This window comes from Mobula hypostoma, chromosome 2, assembly GCF_963921235.1.
Source record: "Mobula hypostoma chromosome 2, sMobHyp1.1, whole genome shotgun sequence".
Lineage (NCBI taxonomy): Eukaryota > Metazoa > Chordata > Chondrichthyes > Myliobatiformes > Myliobatidae > Mobula > Mobula hypostoma.
The window spans coordinates 138637874-138658299 of NC_086098.1; the positions used below are offsets into that span (position 1 = coordinate 138637874).

At 45.2% G+C, this 20426-nt stretch overlaps 1 protein-coding gene across 1 annotated transcript in view; it reads left to right on the top strand.

The window, feature by feature from the left end:
• Nucleotides 1-273: 273 nt before the first annotated feature.
• ddo (D-aspartate oxidase) overlaps nucleotides 274-20426 on the top strand; it is a 75386-nt gene continuing 55233 nt past the window's right edge. The window contains exons 1-2 of the mRNA XM_063040768.1: nucleotides 274-496; nucleotides 15777-15951. Of these exons, the coding sequence (XP_062896838.1) occupies nucleotides 341-496; nucleotides 15777-15951 (331 nt within the window). The 5' untranslated portion in view covers nucleotides 274-340. The remainder of the gene's footprint in view (nucleotides 497-15776; nucleotides 15952-20426) is intronic.

Sequence of the window (20426 nt, forward strand, 5' to 3'; positions counted from 1 at the left end):
CAATTCAAACAACATAGGTGGGTGGAGAACACTGGAGGGAAGTTGATGGGAGTGTGGGGAGAATAAAATGGGTGTAGTGTAAATAGGTCAGCACACACTAGATGGGCCGAAGGACCTGTATACGTTGCCTGTGAGTGCAAGAGGACTGCGGCGACAGTCAAAGGCACATGACATAGCCGCACACCCGTGCCAGACCTCCAGGAACTATAAATGGGATGAGCTGGGGAGTACTCTGGGGCACAGCGGCGCAGCTTGGCGCTGGGCCGAGATCGGACCATTTCGGCTCAAGGTTCTTGGCGCTGGGCCGGGCCAGGACGGGACCATTTCGGCTCCACGGTTCATGAATGCGTATGCGACAGTGAGCAAAGTAATAAACTGCCGTGGGCGGAAGGTCAGCGAGAGGAACACCGGAACCCGGAAACTTCTGCGGGAGCAAGGATTCATTCGTCCGCGAAGAGAGGCACGTCTGTGGAAGCTTCGACTCTACGGTGCAGAGGTTTGTCTCTCCTGGTTGGCGGGATACTGAGAAGAGTGTGCAATCAGAAATTAACGCATTAGAGGAACTGAGCTAAACTTCTCCGAACTCCACTGTTTACATTATCAATGTCTCACATCGCTTCCTTAATTTGATTAACAATTACTGTATTGTCAAACATCTCTGCGTGTTCATAAAGGCTTATTTGTAACCCGCGTGTTGGGGTCTTCTCAGAGAGGGCGAGGTTTGAGACATCAGGTGTTCAAGGTGCTTTTCCTCTCGGGTAGCAAAGTCCCTAGTGAACTTTGCATCGTTGTTGAGTATGTGGTTTCTCCTATAGCTTTTCTTTTAAAGTTGCGAACTAGTCCAGATAAGGAAACGTCGATCAGAGCAGGAAAACCCCAGAATACTTTATTTTCTTTTAAACAGTTTATTAAAACCTGGCCACGTTGCCACAAACAATATTATACAAATACAAGACGCGCGCACACACACACACCCCTCCGGAGGATCTCAGTTCAATTCTGATGAAGGGTTCCCCTTCTCCCTCCCCCCAGCTCTGGCATCTTCCCTCTTCCTTTCCTGTCCCGAAGAAGGGTCTCGGCCCGAAACGTCGATAGTTTACTCTTTTCCATAGACGCCGCCTGACCTGCTGAGTTCCACCAGCATTTTGTCTAATGTCTTGTGTTGTGCTGCGGAATCTCTAGTGTTTATAAAGACAAGCATTACCAAAGATGTCATGTCATATAAAATTACCGAAGGGAAGGTGTTATATTTTGTTTTGCAAACTATCGTATTTTAATAGGATCTCCGTGTACCTTGCACAAGTTAACACCAAATGATAGCTAGAAACTATAATTGGCCCACCGGTGGCCAATCTAATTTGAAGTTGCCTTTTACCTTTATAGAACACATATCTCAAAAACTAGATAGTTTTAGACAGAACGTGTTACATTGACTGTTCAGGTTATCCTCCAACTTCTTGCAAGGATTCCTCTGCAACACTTCAACCCTTAACTGTATCTGCTTCTCTCTCACTTAATTGTAACTTAAAATTTCAAATGAGGGAATTTAATTAACGTAATCTTTCCCTTTTAATTGAGCCGTCTTCTGTCCTGAATGACTGATAGAAATATTTGCTGTCACAGCAAAGACGTTTTAATAGAGGAACTTTTTAGAAAAAAACTTATCAGCTATCGAAAACTTACGAAATGTTTCTACAAACATACATGTCTGCATGGGTCTGATAAGGACAGAGTAAGCCGCGCTGGAATCGCCCTGTTATTTATGCGATGGCTAGTGTCTTTTGCGACTTTGTCGAACAGTACGGGTCCAGGCAAAAATGCATCAGTATTTTCTTTGCAGTTTTTACAGGCTATTTGGGAAGTTCAGCTCTGACACATGATCCCGGGATAGGAATTTCAGTTAACATTTTGGTCGGTTTTCCATTCTTGCAGCGGACGCTTTACAAAGCTGTGCTTAATGCGGTTTTTAAAAACGGCTTTCAGGGTCTTGTTCCTGCCGTGTTAAATTTTGACTGTTCGTGCGACTTGCAGTATCTGGTATCAATTGAGTTTGCGTGCTTCTCATTCAATATTAGTGTTATCTTGCCGATTTTTTTTTCCTTCCCAGCTTAGCTCTGTCTCAAACAATATATAGGTTGCAGAGCTGGTGCAAAGATAAGACCAAACAGATTATTGTTATGCCAATTGCGAAGTTCATGGTCTAACTACTGTATAGTAACACATTCAAAATGCTGGAAGAACTCAGCAGGTCAGGCAGAATCTGTGGAAGTGAATAAACAGTCGACGTATTGGGCTGAGACCCTTCTTCAGGAGGGGAAAGGAAGGTGCCAGAATAAAATGGTGGGGGGAGGGGAAGGAGGATAGCTGGAAGGTGATGGGTGAAGCCAGGTGGGTAGAGAAGATAAAGAGCTGGAGGAGAAGGAATCTGATAGGAGAGGAGTGTGGACCATAGGAAAAAGGGAATGAGAAGAGGATGGTGGGGGGGGGGTAAAGTAATAGGCAGGTGAGAAGAGTTCAGAGTCCAGAGTGGGGAATAGAAGAAGAGGGGAGGGGGGATTTTTTTTTACTGGCGAGGTGAAATTTATGTTCATGCCATCAGGTTGGAGGGTACCCAGATGGGATACAAGGTGTTGCTCTGGCACCCTGAGGGTGGCCTCATCTTGGCACAAGAGGAGGCCATGGACTGACATGTTGGAATGGGAAAGCGAATTGGAATTAAACTGTTTGGCCACTGGGAAGTTCTGGTTTTGGAGGATGGAGTGGAGGTGCTCAATGAAGCTGTCCCCCAATTTAAGACAAGCCTTCGTGGTCTCACCAATGCAGGGGAGGCTGCACTGGGAGCACCGGACACAATATATAACGCCAGCAGATTCGCAGGTGAAATGTTGCCTCACAGGTAAGGACTGTTTGGGGCCCTCTGAATGGAGCTGAAGGAGGGTGTGAACGGGCAGGTATAGGTGTACTAAGCTCTTCCTTTACTCTCTGTATACCCATGACTGTGTCACCACCCACAGCTCCAATCTGCTAATTAAATTTGCTGATGACACTACACTGATTAGCCTAATCTCAAATAATAATGAGGCAGCCTACAGAGAGGAAGTCATCTCCCTGATACAGTGGTGTCAAGAAAACAACCTTTCCCTCAACTTTGCAAAAACAAAGGAGCTAGTTGTGGACTACAGGAGGAATAGAGACAGGCTAACCACGATTGACATCAATGGATCTGGGGTTGAGAGGGTGAACAGCTTTAAATTCCTCAGCATAAACATCACCGAGGATCTCATGTGGTCTGTACATACTGGCTGTGTGGTGTAAAAGGCACAACAGTGCCTCTTCCATCTTAGACGGTTGAAGAAGTTTGGTATGGGTCCCCAAATCCTAAGAACTTTTTATAGGGGCACAATTGACTGGCTGCATCACTGCCTGGTATGTGAACTGTACTTCTCTCAATCGCAGAACTCTGCAGAGAGTGGTGCAGACAGCCCAGCGCATCCGTAGATGGGAACTTCCCACTATTCAGGACATTACAAAGACTGGTGTGGAAAAAAGGCTCAAATGATCATTGAGGATCCAAATCATCCCAACCACAAACTGTTCCAGCTGCTACCATCTGGAAACAGTACCACAGTATAAAAGCCAGGACCAACAAGCTCCGGGACAGTTTCTTCCACCAGGCCATCAGACTGATTAACTCATGCTGACGCAACTGTATTTCTATGTTATATTGACTATCCAGTTGTACATACTATTTATTGTACACGTTTGTACATTGTACATTTAGGCTGAGATGTGACAAAGATTTTTAGTCCTCATGTATATGAAGGATGTAAATAATAAAGTCAATTCAATTCACTTAGGCTGCTAACAGGGATAATTATCAGGAGTGAGATTAGTGGGGAGGGATGAATGGATAAGGACAGAGGGAGCGAGAGTGGAGGAAGTAAAGACGTGTTTGGTCAGATCCCTTTGGAGACGGTGGAGCTTGTGGAGGGTGATGTGTTGGATGTAGAGGCTCATGGAGTGGTAGGGGAGGGCAAGAGGAACTATCACTGTTAAGGCAGCAGGAAGATGGGGTGAGTGTGGATGTGCGGGAAATGGAATCAGAACCAGCTTTATTATCACCAGCATGTGACCTGAAATTTGTTAACTTGGCAGCAGCAGTTCAATGCAATACATAAGCAGAGAGAAAAAAAATAATAAATAAAACAAAAAATAGTAATAAATAAGTAAATCAATTATGTATGTTGAATAGATTTTAAAAAGTGGAAAAACAGAAATACTGTATATTTTTTTTTAAGTGAGGTAGTACTAAGATGTGGTGGAGGAAGGGAAACCCTTTTCTTTGTAGAAAGGGGACATTTCTGATGTCCTGGTAAGGACAGCCACATCCTGAGAACTGATGCATGGAAATGAAGGAACTGAGAAAAAGTAATTGCATTTTTACAGGAGACAGGACGGGAAGAGGTCTAGTCATGATAACCGTAGGAATCAGTAGGTTTATAAAAGATGTCGGTCGACAGTTTGCCTCCAGAGATGGAGGTAGTGGGATCGAAAAAGGTAAGGGAGGTGTCAGAAATGGGCCAAGTGAATTTCAGCCAATCCATCTGTCTTTGTTTAATATAGGAATAATGTGAATGTAAACCTCTTATCACCCAGTTCTCCCAGTTACCCTGATGGTTTTGCCTTTACTCACTGGAATTTAAAAGAATTGGGGGTGGTGGGGTGGTGGAGTCTCATTGAAACCTATCGAATGTTGAAAGGCCTAGATAGATTGCATGTGGAGAGGATGTGGGAGAGTCTAGGACTAGAGGGTACAACTTCAGAATAGAGGGATGTCCCTTTAGAATGGAGATGAGGAATTTCTTTAGCCACTGAGTAGTGAATCTGTGGAATTCATTGCTAGAGGTAGCAGTGGAGGCCAAGTCGTTAGGTGTACTTAAGGTTGTGACAAAAAACCAAGTTATCAGAAGATTGATGCTGATGAGAGAGATAAGGGAGACAAATGGAGAAATGTTCAAAATGTTAATGAGAGAGGAGAGAGATAACGAAAAGAGACACAATTCAGAGTATTGACAGACCGGTTGCTTTGAAGCTGAACTGTTTGAAGTTTGATGGACAGGTGATACCCCAGCAGGGGGATAAAAAGAACAGGTTTGCTAAGGCACGACACACACCACGAGATCACAAGATAACGAGACCCTGGAAGAGCGGTGTGCCCCCACAAGTTGGTGCGAGTTTGGAGGTCTGGTTCAAGGGAATCGACCATAGACTGACAGGGTGAAAAGGGACGATCGGCGGGAACCTGGTGTGTGTGTCCGCCCTTGCCTGGGTGCCGGGTTCACTGCGGAAGAATGGTCGTATCCGGAACGGAGGGGTCACAGTCGGTGACCACAGTGGGATAGAAGACATAAAAGAGTCCGCCCAAAAGCCAACTGCGAAGAACATCAAAGGTCTGCTTGAATCAAAATTTGCATTTCTCTCTCTCTCTCTCTCTCCAACAGCACAACAGCGATTACTGCGAACTGTACTAAGCTGAACTGATCATTTAACCCCTAGACTGAGATAGAGCTTGCTTGATTCCTATTACCCTAGTTCTGTGCACATGTGTGTTTTATCATTGCTAACCTGTGGCATTTATATCCTTACGATTAGAGTACTGTGTTACTTATAAGTAGGAGATTAGGATTGAGAGGGTAATGAATTGCAAAGGAGGATATATCCTAATTAGAACATAGACCATAGAACATAGAATAGTACAGCACAGTACAGGCCCTTCGGCCCACAATGTTGTGCTGACCCTCAAACCCTGCCTCCCATATAAGCCCCCACCTTAAATTTCTCCATATACCTGTCTAGTAGTCTCTTAAACTTCACTAGTGTATCCGCCTCCACCACTGACTCAGGCAGTGCATTCCATGCACCAACCACTCTCTGATTAAAAAACCTTCCTCTAATATCCCCCTTGAACTTCCCACCCCTTACCTTAAAGCCATGTCCTCTTGTATTGAGCAGTGGTGGCCTGGGGAAGAAGCGTTGACTATCCACTCTATCTATTCCTCTTATTAACTTGTACACCTCTATCATGTCTCCTCTCATCCTCCTTCTCTCCAAAGAGTAAAGCCCTAGCTCCCTCAATCTCTGATCATAATGCATACTTTCTAAACCAGGCAGCATCCTGGTAAATCTCCTCTGTACCCTTTCCAATGCTTCCACATCCTTCCTATAGTGAGGTGACCAGAACTGGACACAGTACTCCAATTGTGGCCTAACCAGAGTTTTATAGAGCTGCATCATTACATTGCGACTCTTAAACTCTATCCCTCAACTTATGAAAGCTAACACCCCATAATCTTTCTTAACTACCCTATCCACCTGTGAGGCAACTTTCAGGGATCATGTACCTCCAGATCCCTCTGCTCCTCCACACTACCAAGTATCCTGCCATTTACTTTGTACTCTGCCTTGGAGTTTGTCCTTCCAAAGTGTACCACCTCACACATCTCGGGGTTGAACTCCATCTGCCACTTCTCAGCCCACTTCTGCATCCTATCAATATCTCTCTGCAATCTTTGACAATCCTTTAAACTATCCACAATGCCACCAACCTTTGTGTTGTCTGCAAACTTGCCAACCCACCCTTCTACCCCCACATCCAGGTCTTTAATAAAAATCACGAAAGGTAGAGGTCCCAGAGCTGATCCTTGTGGGACACCACTAGTCACATCCCTCCAATCCGAATGTACTCTCTCCACCACGACCCTCTGCTTTCTGCAGGTGAGCCAATTCTGAATCCACCTAGCCAAACTTCCCTGGATCCCAAGCCTTCTGACATTCTGAATAAGCCTACCGTGTGGAACCTTGTCAAATGCCTTACTAAGATCCATGTAGATCACATCCACTACACTACCCTCATCTATATGCCTGGTCACCTCCTCAAAGAACTCTATCAGGCTTGTTAGACACGATCTGCCCTTCACAAAGCCATGCTGACTGTCCCTGATCAAACCATGATTCTCTAAATGTCCGTGGATCCTATCTCTAAGAAGCTTTTCCAACAGCTTTCCCACCACAGATGTAAGGCTCACTGGTCTATAATTACCCGGACTATCCCTACTACCTTTTTTGAACAAGGGGACAACATTCGCCTCCCTCCAATCCTCCTGTACCATTCCCGTGGACAACGAGGACATGAAGATCCTAGCCAGAGGCTCAGCAATCTCTTCCCTCGCCTCGTGGAGCAGCCTGAGGAATATTCCGTCAAGCCCTGGGAACTTACCTGTGCTAATGTATCTTAACAACTCCAACACCTCCTCTCCCTTAATATCAACATGCTCCAGAACATCAACCTCACTCATATTGTCCTCACCATCATCAAGTTCCCTCTCATTGGTGAATACCGAGGAGAAGTATTCATTGAGGACCTCGCTCACTTCCACCGCCTCCAGGCACATCTTCCCACCTTTATCTCTAATCAGACCTACCTTCACCCCGTCATCATTTTGTTTTTCACATAATTGAAGAATGCCTTGGGGTTTTCCTTTACCCTACTCGCCAATGCCTTCTCATGTCCCCTTCTTGCTCTTCTCAGCCCCTTCTTAAGCTCCTTTCTTGCTTCCCTATATTCCTCAATAGACCTATCTGATCCTTGCTTCCTAACCCTCATGTATGCTGCCTTCTTCCACCTGACTAGATTCTCCATCTCACTTGTCGCCTATGGTTCCTTCATCCTACCATTCTTTATCTTCCTCACCGGGACAAATTTATCCCTAACATCCTGCACGAGATCTCTAAGCATCGACCACATGCCCATAGTACATTTGCACATGTACGTGTGTGCACAGGTGCATGGACAGCATCACAGGCACATAGCATCATATAGCTGCATCCACACACAGTATATTTAGTCTTAACAAGAAAGAACACAATTGCAACAAGAAAAAAGTCAATTTTCATTCAAAGTTATCACTGTGTTGCTAAACCAGTGATTAGGGTTGTGCCAGTTGGTTCATAGAAATATAGAAACATAGAAAACCTACAGCACAATACAGGCCTTGCGGTCCACAAAGCTGTGCCAAACATGTCCTTACCTTAGGACTACCTAGGCTTACCCATAGCCCTCTATTTTTCTAATCTCCATGTATCCATCCAGGAGTCTCTTAAAAGATCCTGTCATATCTGCCTCCACCACTGTCACTGACCGCCCATTCCACGCACTCACCATTCTCGGCGTAAAAAACTTACTCCTGACATCTCCTCTGTACCTGCTTCCAAGCACCTTAAAACTGTGCCCTCTCGCACTAGCCATTTCAGCCCTGGGAAAAAGTCTTTATCCACACGTTCAAAGCCTCTCATCATCTTATACTGTACACCTCTATCAGGTCACCTCTCATCCTCCGTCGCTCCAAGGAAAAAAGGCTGAGTTCACTCCACCTATTCTCATAAGGCATGCTCCCCAATCCAGGCAACATCCTCGTAAATCTCCTCTGCACCCTTTCTATGGTTTCTACTTCCTTCCCATAGTGAGGCGACCAGAACAGAGTACTGTATTCCAAGTGGGGTCTGACCAGGGTCCTATATAGCTGCAACATTACCTCTTAGCTCCTAAACTCAATCCTACGATTGTTGAAGGCCAATGCACTGTATGCTTTCTTAACCACAGAATCAACCTGCTGTCATGGTCTGGTCCGTGAAGTCCGTATTCTGGTTCACGATCCAGTCCATCGACCCTTGCTCCAGGTTTTCCTGTCTACCCTGTTTCTGTTCTTGTTGAGCTCTAATTGAGGCAGCTGATGCTCATTGGGTCTGGCTGTATAAATACCTTCAGAGACCAGGGCATGGCTGCTGGATTGTTCTTGTCCTTACTCCTTGTATCCCTTCCTCTGCCTTCTGATTCCTCGCCTGAAGCCTTGCCGGTAACTCTCACCTTGCCTGAAGTTCTGTCTTGCCTTGCATTGCCTGAAGCCTTGCCTTGTCTTGCTGTCTTGTCCTGGAGTCACCCCATATCTAGCTCCCTTCCTGTCCCTTGCCTCCGGCAGGTAAGCCAGGCCATCTTGCCATTACCTGCCGTTGGTTCTGTCCCTTCCTGTCCCTTGCCTCCGTCGGGTAACCCAGACCATCTTGCCATTATCTGCGGTTGGCTCTGTCCCTTCCTGTTCCATGCCTCTGTCGGGTGGTGATCCGTGCCCTGCCCAGGGGGAGCCTGCCTAGCCTCAAGCCTGAAGACTCCAGCCTCCTGCCTAGCCTCAAGCCTGAAGACTCCAGCCTCCTGCCTAGCCTCAAGCCTGAAGACTCCAGCCTCCTGCCTAGCTTCAAGCTTCTTTTTTTAATATAATTTTTATTAAATTTTCAAAAAGAAAACATGAAAAGATAAAATCTACCCACCCCCCCTTAACCCTCCCTCCCCCATATATAGTCCTCTAGCCTCAAGCTTGAAGACTCCAGCCTCCTGCCTAGCCTCAAGCCTGAAGACTCCAGCCTCCTGCCTACCCTCAAGCCTGAAGACTCCAGCCTCCTGCCTAGCCTCAAGCCTGAAGACTCCAGCCTCCTGCCTACCCTCAAGCCTGAAGACCAGCTTCCTGCCTAGCCTCAAGCCTGAAGACTCTAGCCTCCTGCCTCCTGCCAAGCCTCGCCTCTAGCCTCCTGCCTAGCCTCAAGCCTGAAGACTGACATCTCCTCTGCACCTGCTTCCAAGCACCTTAAAACTGTGCCCTCTCATGCTAGCCAGTTCAACCCTTGGAAAAAGTCTCTATCCACACGTTCAAAGCCTCTCATCATCTTATACTGTACACCTCTATCAGGTCACCTCTCATCCTCCGTTGCTCCAAGGAAAAAAAGCTGAGTTCTCTCAAACTATTGTCATAAGGCATGCTCCCCAATCCAGGCAACATCCTTATAAATCTTCTCTGCACCCTTTCTATGGTTTCCACTTCCTTCCCATAGTGAGGCGACCAGAACAGAGTACAGTATTCCAAGTGGGGTCTGACCAGGGTCCTATTACCTCTCATTACCTCTCAGCTCCTAAACTCAATCCTACGATTGATGAAGGCCAATGCACTGTATGCTTTCTTAACCACAGAATCAACCTGCTGTCATGGTCCGGTTCATGAAGTCCGTATTCCGGTTCACGATCCGGTCCATCGACCCTTGCTCCAGGTTTTCCTGTCTATCCCATTTCTGTTCTTGTTGAGCTCTAATTGAGGCAGCTGATGCTCGTTGGGGCTGGCTGTATAAATACCTTCAGAGACCATTCTGCTCCTATATTTTATAGTCTTAAGGTCTTTCCTGTTAAACTGCCAGCCTTCCCTTTCATGTAGATCAGGTTTATTCATCCTGCCTTCTCATCTGTTAATGTAGCAAATGCTTCCCTTCTAACTCCTACCCCCGCTTCGAACAATGAAGACAATATGATTGCTAATGTTTCCTAGGCCTGTCACAGGGGTAATCTTTTTCTATTCCCATTACCTCAGGGTTGCTTGTTGACACAGACATCTTTCCTTCCCTTCCTGTTGGCAGTGGCCCTAGACCAGGGGTTCCCAACCTTTTTCATGCCATGGACTCCTACCATTAACTGAGGGGTCCGTGGATCTCAGGTTGAAAACCCTTGGACATCAGTCTCTGGGCAATGAGAGGATTCAAGGAGTTTCAAGTTGAGAGTAAACGTGTTCCCCCAAAGAAAAATGATTGGATTGACAAAACTAGAGCATTTGCATTAGAAGGTGCTCAGAGAGTATCATCAGATATCTTAAAAAAAAACACCAGCTTATACCAGTCACCAAATGCCTAACACTGCAGCAAACATCAAAGTTTAGGAAGTGTAGAGTAGAAAGTACAAATGTAAGAAATAAAATTGGGAAGTAGAGGAAGAATATGAAAAATTACTGTTGTCAAATTACAGCCTCCTGCACAGAATTACAGAACCTGGCCTCCTCTGCACTGAAGAAGACAAATGTAGACTGGGTGATTGTTCCCTGGAGCTCCTTTATGCAGAGCGTAGGAATGACCTTGAACTTGCTGTTGACCTGATCTGATCTTACTATGTCATTTCCTGCACTGCCACACCAACATCCAATGCAAGCTCAAGAAACATCACCTCGAGCCTTCCAGACTTGATATTGAATTTGCTGTAACTTTAGATATGCTCCATCTTTCAGTCTGAATAACAACCAAGATGAGGCAACCCTGTGTCTGGAGGAACCACTCCTTATATTCTGTCGTCTGGGTAGCTTCCAACCTGATGGCATGAATATCAATTTCTCTTCCCACTACAAAAATTCTTCCCTCCCCACTCCTCTTCTATTCCCCACTCTGGCATCCTACCCCTTTTCACCTGCCTATCACCACCCCTGGGCCCCCTCTGCCTTCCCTTTCTCCTATGGTCCACTCTCCTCTCCTATCAGATTCCTTCCTCTCCAGCCCTTTATCTTTCCTACCCACCTGGCTTCACCTATCATCTTCTAGCTAGTCTCCGTTCCCTCCCCCCCACCTTTTCATTCCGGCATTTCCCCCTTCCTTTCCAGCCCTGAAGAGGGGTCTCAGCCCGAAGTGTCAACTGTTTATTCATTTCTATCGATGCTGCCTGACCTGCTGAGTTCCTCCAGCATTTTGCACGTGTTGCTCTGGATTTCCAGCATCTGCAGACTTTCTCATGTATATAGCCACCATATTTTTGTCTGTCTGCCTTCTTTCTTTCCCTCTCTGTGCATGCTCTGGCCTGCTGGACATGTCGCTGTAGACCAGAACCATATTAGCAACATATTACACAGGCCTAGCAGCTTAACTTTATCTCACCTACCTTGGAGAAATTTTACAGGATTTGTGAGCAGGGAAACAGGTTCACCAAATCTGTGCTAACCATCAAGTAATATTTTCGTTAATCCTGCACCAGCCCAATGTTGTTCACCTAGGTCATTCCTACGGTCTGCGTGAAGGAGCTCCAGGGAATGATCACCCAGTCTACATTTGTCTTCTTCAGTGCAGAGGAGGCCATTTTGTGAACACTGAATTATCCTGGGCTGGAAGGAGCACAAGTACATTGCTGTTTTGCCTGGAAGGAGTGTTTGTGTTCTTGGTTTGTGGGGAAAAAAAGAGGTAGAAGGACAAACTTGACCTCTTGTAATTGCATAGAAAATGCCACATATTGATAGGGAGGGATAAGAGCAGATGACAGAGCCATGAACAGAGTGATTCCTGTGAAATTTTGAAAGGGGAAGGGTCTAATAGTGGAATCTTATTGGAGCTTGTGGAAATTGCCAAAGATGACTGTTGAATGCTCAGGCTGTTGGCATTGATGGCAAGTACTAGGGAATCTCTGTCTCCTGTTCTTGTTCTGCCTGAGGGAGAATGGGTGAGAACAAAGTTGGGGGAAATCAACAAGGCTCGGTCAAGGGCTCTGCAGGGGAATGTCATGATTCAGGATGAAGGAAGACAATTCAGAGTCATTTATGTGAAGATTGTTATCATTGGAGCAAGTTTAGCCTGCTTGGACAGTCTGTCTATCTTGCCATTCGCAAGTTGTTACACAGACTAGAAATATGAATGTATCATAGCATGAAAATGGGTCCTTCTGACTAGTCCTGCTCTCCTAATCCTAGTTGCCCATGTTTGGCCCATAACCCTCCAAGCCTCTCTCCTCCGTGCACCTATCCAAACCCCTCTTCAGGGTTGCAATTGAACCTACCTCAACTGCTTCCGCAGGCAGCCCATTCCAGCTACTCACTATTCTCTGTGTAAATAAGTTACACAGAAGTTTGTTTGTTTTTTTGTTGTGTCCTATGCCACTGCTGTAACTTGCCTCGTACACGGTTCCCCACTACGTCAGAAAGGCGTGGAGGGAAATCGTCCACTAACTGGAGAAACTCCGGATGTGACGTACCTTTCCTTTTCCATATGACATGGGCAGTTGTGGTCTTTCCATCACCGTGGTTGTTCTGGCAAATGTTTCTACAGAAGTGGTTTGCCATTCTCTTCTGAGAGAAGTGGAAGGAGTTTTAAATCTCTTTGCTCTTATTTTGTATATGTATCCTGGGGGAAAGACCCCTCATGTTTTTATAACCTTCTGCGGTCATCCCTCATTCTCCTACTCTGCAGAGAATAAAAATCCAACATGGTCAACCTTTCACCGTAACTCGGGCAGAATCGTTGCACGCCTGAATATACTAATACTATCGATGATTCTCATGATCAGTGTTAACCAAGGTAATAAACACAAGTGACATTCCATACCTACACTGTGTAGCCCAGAATGAACTTGTGGTGCAGCGATGACTTAATATCAATAACGATAAACATAATACTTCCTTCAGAATGTTCCTACTAAATGTTTACCAACACTGAGGAAGCTTAAGGCTCACAGATATTGCTGCTTCAAGCGCAAATAAAGAGTGGATGGCGATGGATGTCTTTCTACCGTGTTTGCTCCGAGTCGAAATCCAAAATAATCTGCACGGGAATGCAGTATACAGTGATGTAAACAGCTTATGAATAGAAAGTGATGTTTGTACAAAACTAATGGTGCCTGTAGAGGCAGAATAGTCTATGAGAGCACTACTTTTGATGTAGTGTGTGTGGATTTTAAAAAGGCTTTTAAGGTCCAACATGACAGGTTGCTTAAATAAAATAAAGACCATTGGAGCCGGTGGGGTGTAGCAGATTGGATCCAAAGTTGACTCAGTGACAGGAAGCAAAAGATAATGGTTGACACTTTTTATTACTGCTAGTGAGGTTCCATGGAACTCAGTCCTCAGGCCCTTACATATTATAGATCAGTTGTTTAGCGCGGCAGGCACAGTGACATGATAGAGCAATGACAAGATAAAAGCTTTATACGACAGGGAGACTCAAAGTTCAAAGTATATTTATTATCAAAGTCTGGATGCAGTATACAATCCTGAGATTTATCTTCCTGCAGACAGCCACAAAACGCCATGAAACCCTTTCAAAGAAAACATCAAACACCCACTGCACAAAAAAAAAGAACAAATCATGTAAATGGCAAAAAAAAAAGGGAAAAACACATGGAATATTAAACATCAAACCACAGAGTCCTTGAAACAGTCCAGGATTGTTCAGTTTAGTTCGGTTCAGTTTAGTGCTGTGTCCTTCATTGACTGCAGAGTCAGCCCGCCCTAGAAAATCGCGCAAAATTGCAATAAAAAAAAGAGTAACCAGAAACACATAACATGAACTGCAGAGTCCTGAAAGTACGAGCCCAAACTGAAAACCGTGCCGATTACACCTTCCCCAAGACTCCTGCACCTTCTTCTGGCAGCAGCAAGTGAGAGGGAGAGGGGAGACTGGACAAACGCAGCAAGATGGAGATTCAAAGATTCAGACTGTGCTGAACACCTGCTTGCCTTCTGCTCTCGTCCTCGTTGTTGTCAATCTTGCTCGGCGGGTCGGTCGAGAATTGGAGCCAATCGTGGGTTCATGCTCCGACATTACACCGCACCCTCTGTTCTCAACCTCGCCGAATTCCCTGGGACACAGCGAAAGCGCCAGATTGCTCAGTTGGCCCCAACACACAATGATGAAAGTGTAAATTACAGGTTCCAGTTGCACACAGATTAGTGGTAGAAGTGTATTTAAAAGAAAAAGATGTGGAGAGTTTGGCAGCGGAGTAGCAAATGAGATTTAGTCTGGAGAAGAGAAGTGTGAGTGAGTGAATGCACTGAGGTGCCCAGTGAGGCAATACGTGGAGGAACAGAATGGATGTCCACACATCCTTAGAAGTATCATGGCAGGTTGGAAGGGTGGTTAATGTGAATGCTGGAAGTGTTCAGTTCTATGAGCTGAGATGGCTGAAAGGCTGTGGCAGAACTTGAGGATGCTGAAACAGTTTTCCAATGACCTGCTTTTGTTTGGTGTGTTTGCTGTCATTCAGTGCTTTCATAAATGCACCATAATCAAGTGAATGGTGCTGTTGTTTGAAGTAATTTCACCCCACATTAGGGGCACAGTAAGTTAGTGGGCTAATAGCTATGTGTATTTTGGAGCACGCATTGAGGTTGTTGTGTAATGAAAGGAATGTACCACTTCACAAGCAATCTTTCCACCCAGCACTTGCCCCAACTATGAGGGAGTCTGCGGCGACCATATTGGCTTTATCAATTGCTTCAGAAGGCACAGAATGGAAGCAGGCTGTCCTTGATGCGAAGTGACTGCCCGTGAAGTCGGGCCGATTTCGCTCGCTCTCCCGCTATGTTCGATCCTCCCTCTGCAGCACTGAGGCTGTGAGACTGTCCTGGCTGCTGTGCTTCGTGTCTGCGTGCTTTGTGGCGATTTGACCCACTGATATGATGAACTGAGACCAAGGCTTTGGGCCTGCTCTGGAGTTTTGGATCTAAGGACTCAATTTGTTTCGGAATGCTGTTGCTCACTTCCTTTGCTTGCATGATTTGTGATTTTTCTCTGCACGTCTGCATGGGTCTTTTTTTTTAATTGGGTTCTTTCAGATTTCTTGCTTTGTTGCTGCAAAGCAAACAAATCTCAATGTGTATAATTTATATGTACTTTGATAATAAAAGTAAAAGCACTTTGAAGGAATAACAATACCTTGACCAGTGGTCCAGAACTAAAAATTATTAAATAGATAATTATTAAATAGGGCATTAAATAAAATCTAGTCAGTAACTGGAGCCACAGATCAATTAGATTGTTGAATGAATGAATTCATGTTTCAGATTTGCAATTTATTATTGGATTGCTTTTATTCTTGTTGTAATTCTGATTCTTGCAGGGAATATTTATGCTGTGGTATGCTTTCCCTCTCCCCCCTCCAGGTCATGGATAACATCCAGGTTGCTGTGATTGGAGCCGGTGTAATCGGATTGTCCACTGCTTTGTGTGTTGCCAAGGCTGTGCCTAACTGCTCTGTCACTGTGATTGCAGAGGAGTTCTCTCCATACACGACCAGCGATTTGGCTGCGGGAGTCCTTAACCCTCACTTCTCTCCTGGTGAGTTCACAAGGAATGACTCCAAGCCGCTGGGTTTTGGTGCAAAGTAATTGATGGGAATTAAGAAATGGTAGATTTCTTAGGAACTGAATAAACTGTGTGGTTGCATAAGGGAACAGCAACCACAAATTACATCTGTGTACTACCTTGAACATCTAGAGAAAAAAAAATCCAGAGCAGAAGGGGGCTGCTGAATAAAATTTAACACTAGGCTATCTAAGCAAGTATTAGGAAAGGTGGATCAGGTATATTATCACTGGCATATGTCATGAAATTTGTTATTTTGTGACAGCAGTAGAGTGCAATACATAAAATGAAAACTGAAAATTACAATAGGAAATGTATATTAAAAATTAAATAAGTAGTGTAATAAGACAGCAAAATAACAAAAAAAATTGAGGTCGTGTTCATGGATTCATTGTCCTTTCAGAAATCTGATGGTGGAGGAAGGAAAAAGCTTTTCCTGCAACATTGAGTGTGTGTCTTCAAGTTCCCATACCTCCTCCTTGATGGTAGCATGAGAAGAGGGCATGTACTGGGAGATGGTGGATATCATCTTTTTGAGGCATCACTTTTTGGAGGTGTCCTCGATGCTGAGGAGGCCAGTGTCCATGATGGAGCTGACTGAGTTTGCAACTTCCTGCAGCTTTTTCCAATCTCGTGAAATGGCCCCTCCGTTCCAGACGGTGATGCAACCAGTTAGAATGCTCTCCACTGTACGTCTGTAGAAATTCGCGAGTCTTCGGTGACATACCAAAACTCCTCAGACTCCAAAAGAAATATAGCCGCTGTTGTGCCTTCTTTCTAATTGCATCGTTATATTGGGTGCAGGTTAGATCCTTGGAGATGCTGACATCCAGGAATTTGGAACTGCTGACCCTTTCCACTTCTGATCCCTCAATGAGTTCCTTTGATTTCCACTTCTTGAAGGCCACGATCAATTCCTCGATCTTACTGATTTTGAGGCAAGGCTGATTGGAGAGCCAGTGAGATTGCTGTAGATCCATAGTGGGGATGGGCAAATAGCAGCAGATTCAGGCAGGAGTTGATTCTGGCCATGACCAACCTGTCAAAGCACTTCATCAAAGTAGACATTAGGGCAACTGGGCAATAGTCACTAAGGCATCTTGCCCTTCTCTTCTTGGGCACTGGTACGATTGTCACCCATCTGAAGCAGATAGGAACCTCTGATTGCCGCAGTGAGAGATACAAAATGTAATTGAACACTCCTGCCGGTTGGTTGCAGGGATTCGCACAGGTGTAGTTTTATTCTCAACTTTCAAAATGTGCATAAAAGGCATTGAGCTCATCTGAGAGTGGATCATCACTGCCATTCATGATGTTAAGTTTTGCCTTGTAGGAAGTAATGGCCTGCAAACCCTGTCAGAGTTCATGTGCATCAATTCCGTCTCTAACTTCAATTGGAATTATTTTATTTTTGCCCTTAAGATAGCCTACCATAGGTTGTACCTGGACTTCTTGTAGTTCTGGATTACCAGTATTGAATGCCACAGATCTAAATCCCAGCAGATTCCGAATTTCCTGGTTCATCTACGGCTTTTGTTTTGCGTATGTTGGGTATGTTCTCGGAAGCACGCACTCATCCATACAGGTCTTGATGAAGTTGGTGACATCTGTGGTGTATTCATTCAGATCCAAAGATGAATCCATGAATATTTCCAGTCCACCAAACTCAAAGCAGTTCTGTAAGTGCTGTTCTGCCTGCCTTGACCTTTCACCTCACCACTTGTGCTGCGGTCCTTGGTCTCTGCCTGTACGCTGGGAGCAGAAGTACAGCCATGTGATCAGACTTGGCAAAGTGCCGCCGTGGGATAGCCCGGTAAGCGTTCTTGATGGTGGTGCAACAGTGGTCAAGTGTGTTGGCTCCTCTGGTTGCACAGGTGATACACTGGTGGAAGTTGTTTGGAGACTTCCTCAAGCTAGCCTGCAATGATAAGGGTGGCAGCAGGGGGCGCTGTTTTGTGACTGCTGATCACGGTGCTCAGCTCCTCCAGTGCCTGCCTGGCACTGGCCAGGGATGGAACATACACCGCTACCAGGACGATGGCGGAAAAGACCCTCAGCAGAAAAATGGACGACACTTGACCACTTGGTGTTCCAGGCCGGGTGAGACAGAACCAGCATGTCTGTGCACCACGATGATGGCCTGTCTGTTATCATGACTGGTAGCCTGATTGGGGGTTTCAGAGGCATTGGAACAAAGGTGATATGGGACTGAAATCCCAGAACTTTGGGTCACCACAGCCGAAGGCGTGGGAATGGAAATCAGATTGCTTAAGATGCCAGAATTGATCTCAGAAGATTATTGGAAGGGAGGAGCAGACAAGGCCATGGGAGGGTTAGTCTATATAAACCAGATGACGAGAGAACATGGCCGCTCTGAAAGGAGACATTCGGAAGGGCTGGTGTGTCAGGAGTATGCCACCCAGGAGAGTGTGCCTTGTGGCTGCACGTCACCCGTGGGTGAGCAGCGTCTCTGGCCACCAGGGACAACTTTACAACAGCAAGTGAAGTGCAGAGCCCAAGTAATCACATTTCAGAGTAATTAACTGCCTGGGAAACTTGTCCAGGTTCCGTGGTTTTAAAGAGGACTCATGCTCCTGCAAGCCTCGTGTACCAGATCTACTTCTGACAAGGAAAGGGATAGAACTGGGAAACTGAGCTGATGACAGAAGACAAAGATCGTGTTCTTATATTTTCTCGTGACGTTAGAAGGAGACCATTCAGCCCATCAAGACTGTGCAGCTCTCAGAGCAATCCTATTTCTCCCCTTCCAACACCTATTTCTCTGCTACCTACCCACCACGGTAGCGTGGTGGTTGGTGCGACGCTGTTACAGCTTGGGGCGTTCCAGAGTTTGGAGTTCAATTCCGGTGCTGGTCCGTAGGGAGTCCTCGCGGTGCAATGCGTGGCTTTTCCTCTGGTGCTCCAGTTTCCTCCCACAAGTCCAAAGACGTATCAGGTAGGCTAGTTGGTCATTGTAAATTGTCCTGTGATTAGGTTGGGGTTAATTGGGATAGACAGTCAATGTGCCTGAATTAAATGAAATCATCTGCAATGCAAGGAGGATGTTGTTGCAAAGATACAAGGCAATAATCTAGCAACTTGACTTTAGTTCTAGACCTGTAGATTTTAAGACTATTGGATATTACTCTTATTAACACTCAAGCACACTTTTCTGTTTTTTTTGCATCTTATGCAATAATGCAATTTCCTAGGGAGCTCTGCAAGTTTAAATGGAGTTAGGAAACATGCAAGTTCTTTGGACCCCGACTTTGGCAAACCTATCCACTTTCCTGACACAAGCATTCTGGATCCCATCACTGATTCTGGCTGTACACCTGACCCATAATCGCAACTCCCGTACGCACTGTGAACCCTCAGCTCTCACCACACATCTTGTGTACCTTTCAGACCCCCAGCTGTCATTTATGAGTGATGAGTAAGCTAGCAGGGCTTCTGAACTTTGGATGCCAGATTAATCATGGTTTTATTGTATTGAATAATTCACAAATAACGTTACTGAACAGACTGTTTACAAACATTAAGCCTTAACTTTATTTCTCTGGTCTTATTTGCCTTGCTGGTTTATATCTAACTGTACCTACCATGCACCCAATGAACTTTGCATTCATTTTCGCCTTTCACCCTGTCATAAGATGTTAAAATGAAAATCAGATGCCATTGGCAAGTAAGTTTAGCCAGTCCAAGACATTGCACAATCTAGTGAAAACTGTTGCCTTTTGAAACTTGCATTTCCACTTCTATAGTATTCCAACACAAAGTGGTTAGTTTTACATTCATTAATGAAGAATATCTATTTTTGAAAAGCCTGGGCTTTGTCATGATGGCAAGATGATCAGAATTTGCTGTTTAATATGTTTCTGATAATTCTGCTGTCTGCGTTGGTTTGGGATATAACTGGTTTTCCATTTTAAGGTTATAGAGTACAGAAACAGGCCATTCAGCCCATCGCCCGTGCTGACCAAGATTCCCATTTGCCTATATGCCTCTGAACCATTCCTATCCACGTACCTGTCCAAATGCCTTTTAAACATTGCTAATGTATCTGCCTCTGGCAGCTCATTCCATATACAGGTATCCCCCGCTTTTCGAACGTTCGCTTTACGAAACCTCACTGTTACGAAAGACCTACATTAGTTATCTGTTTTCGCTAACAGAAGGTGCTTTCACTGTTAGGAAAAAGCAGCGCGCGCCCTGAGCAGCCGCTCTCCCCCAGATTCGGAACTGCAATCTCGCCGGCATTGCTTATACATGTGCCTGTGAGCAGCCGTTAGCAAGATGAGTTCTAAGGTATCGGAAAAGCCTAAAAGAGCTCGTAAGGGTGTTACACTTAGCATAAAACTAGACATAATTGAGCATTTTGATTGTGGTGAACGATGTAAGGACAAAGTGCGTTTGGCTTGTGGAAGTTGACGAAGATGATGTTGAAG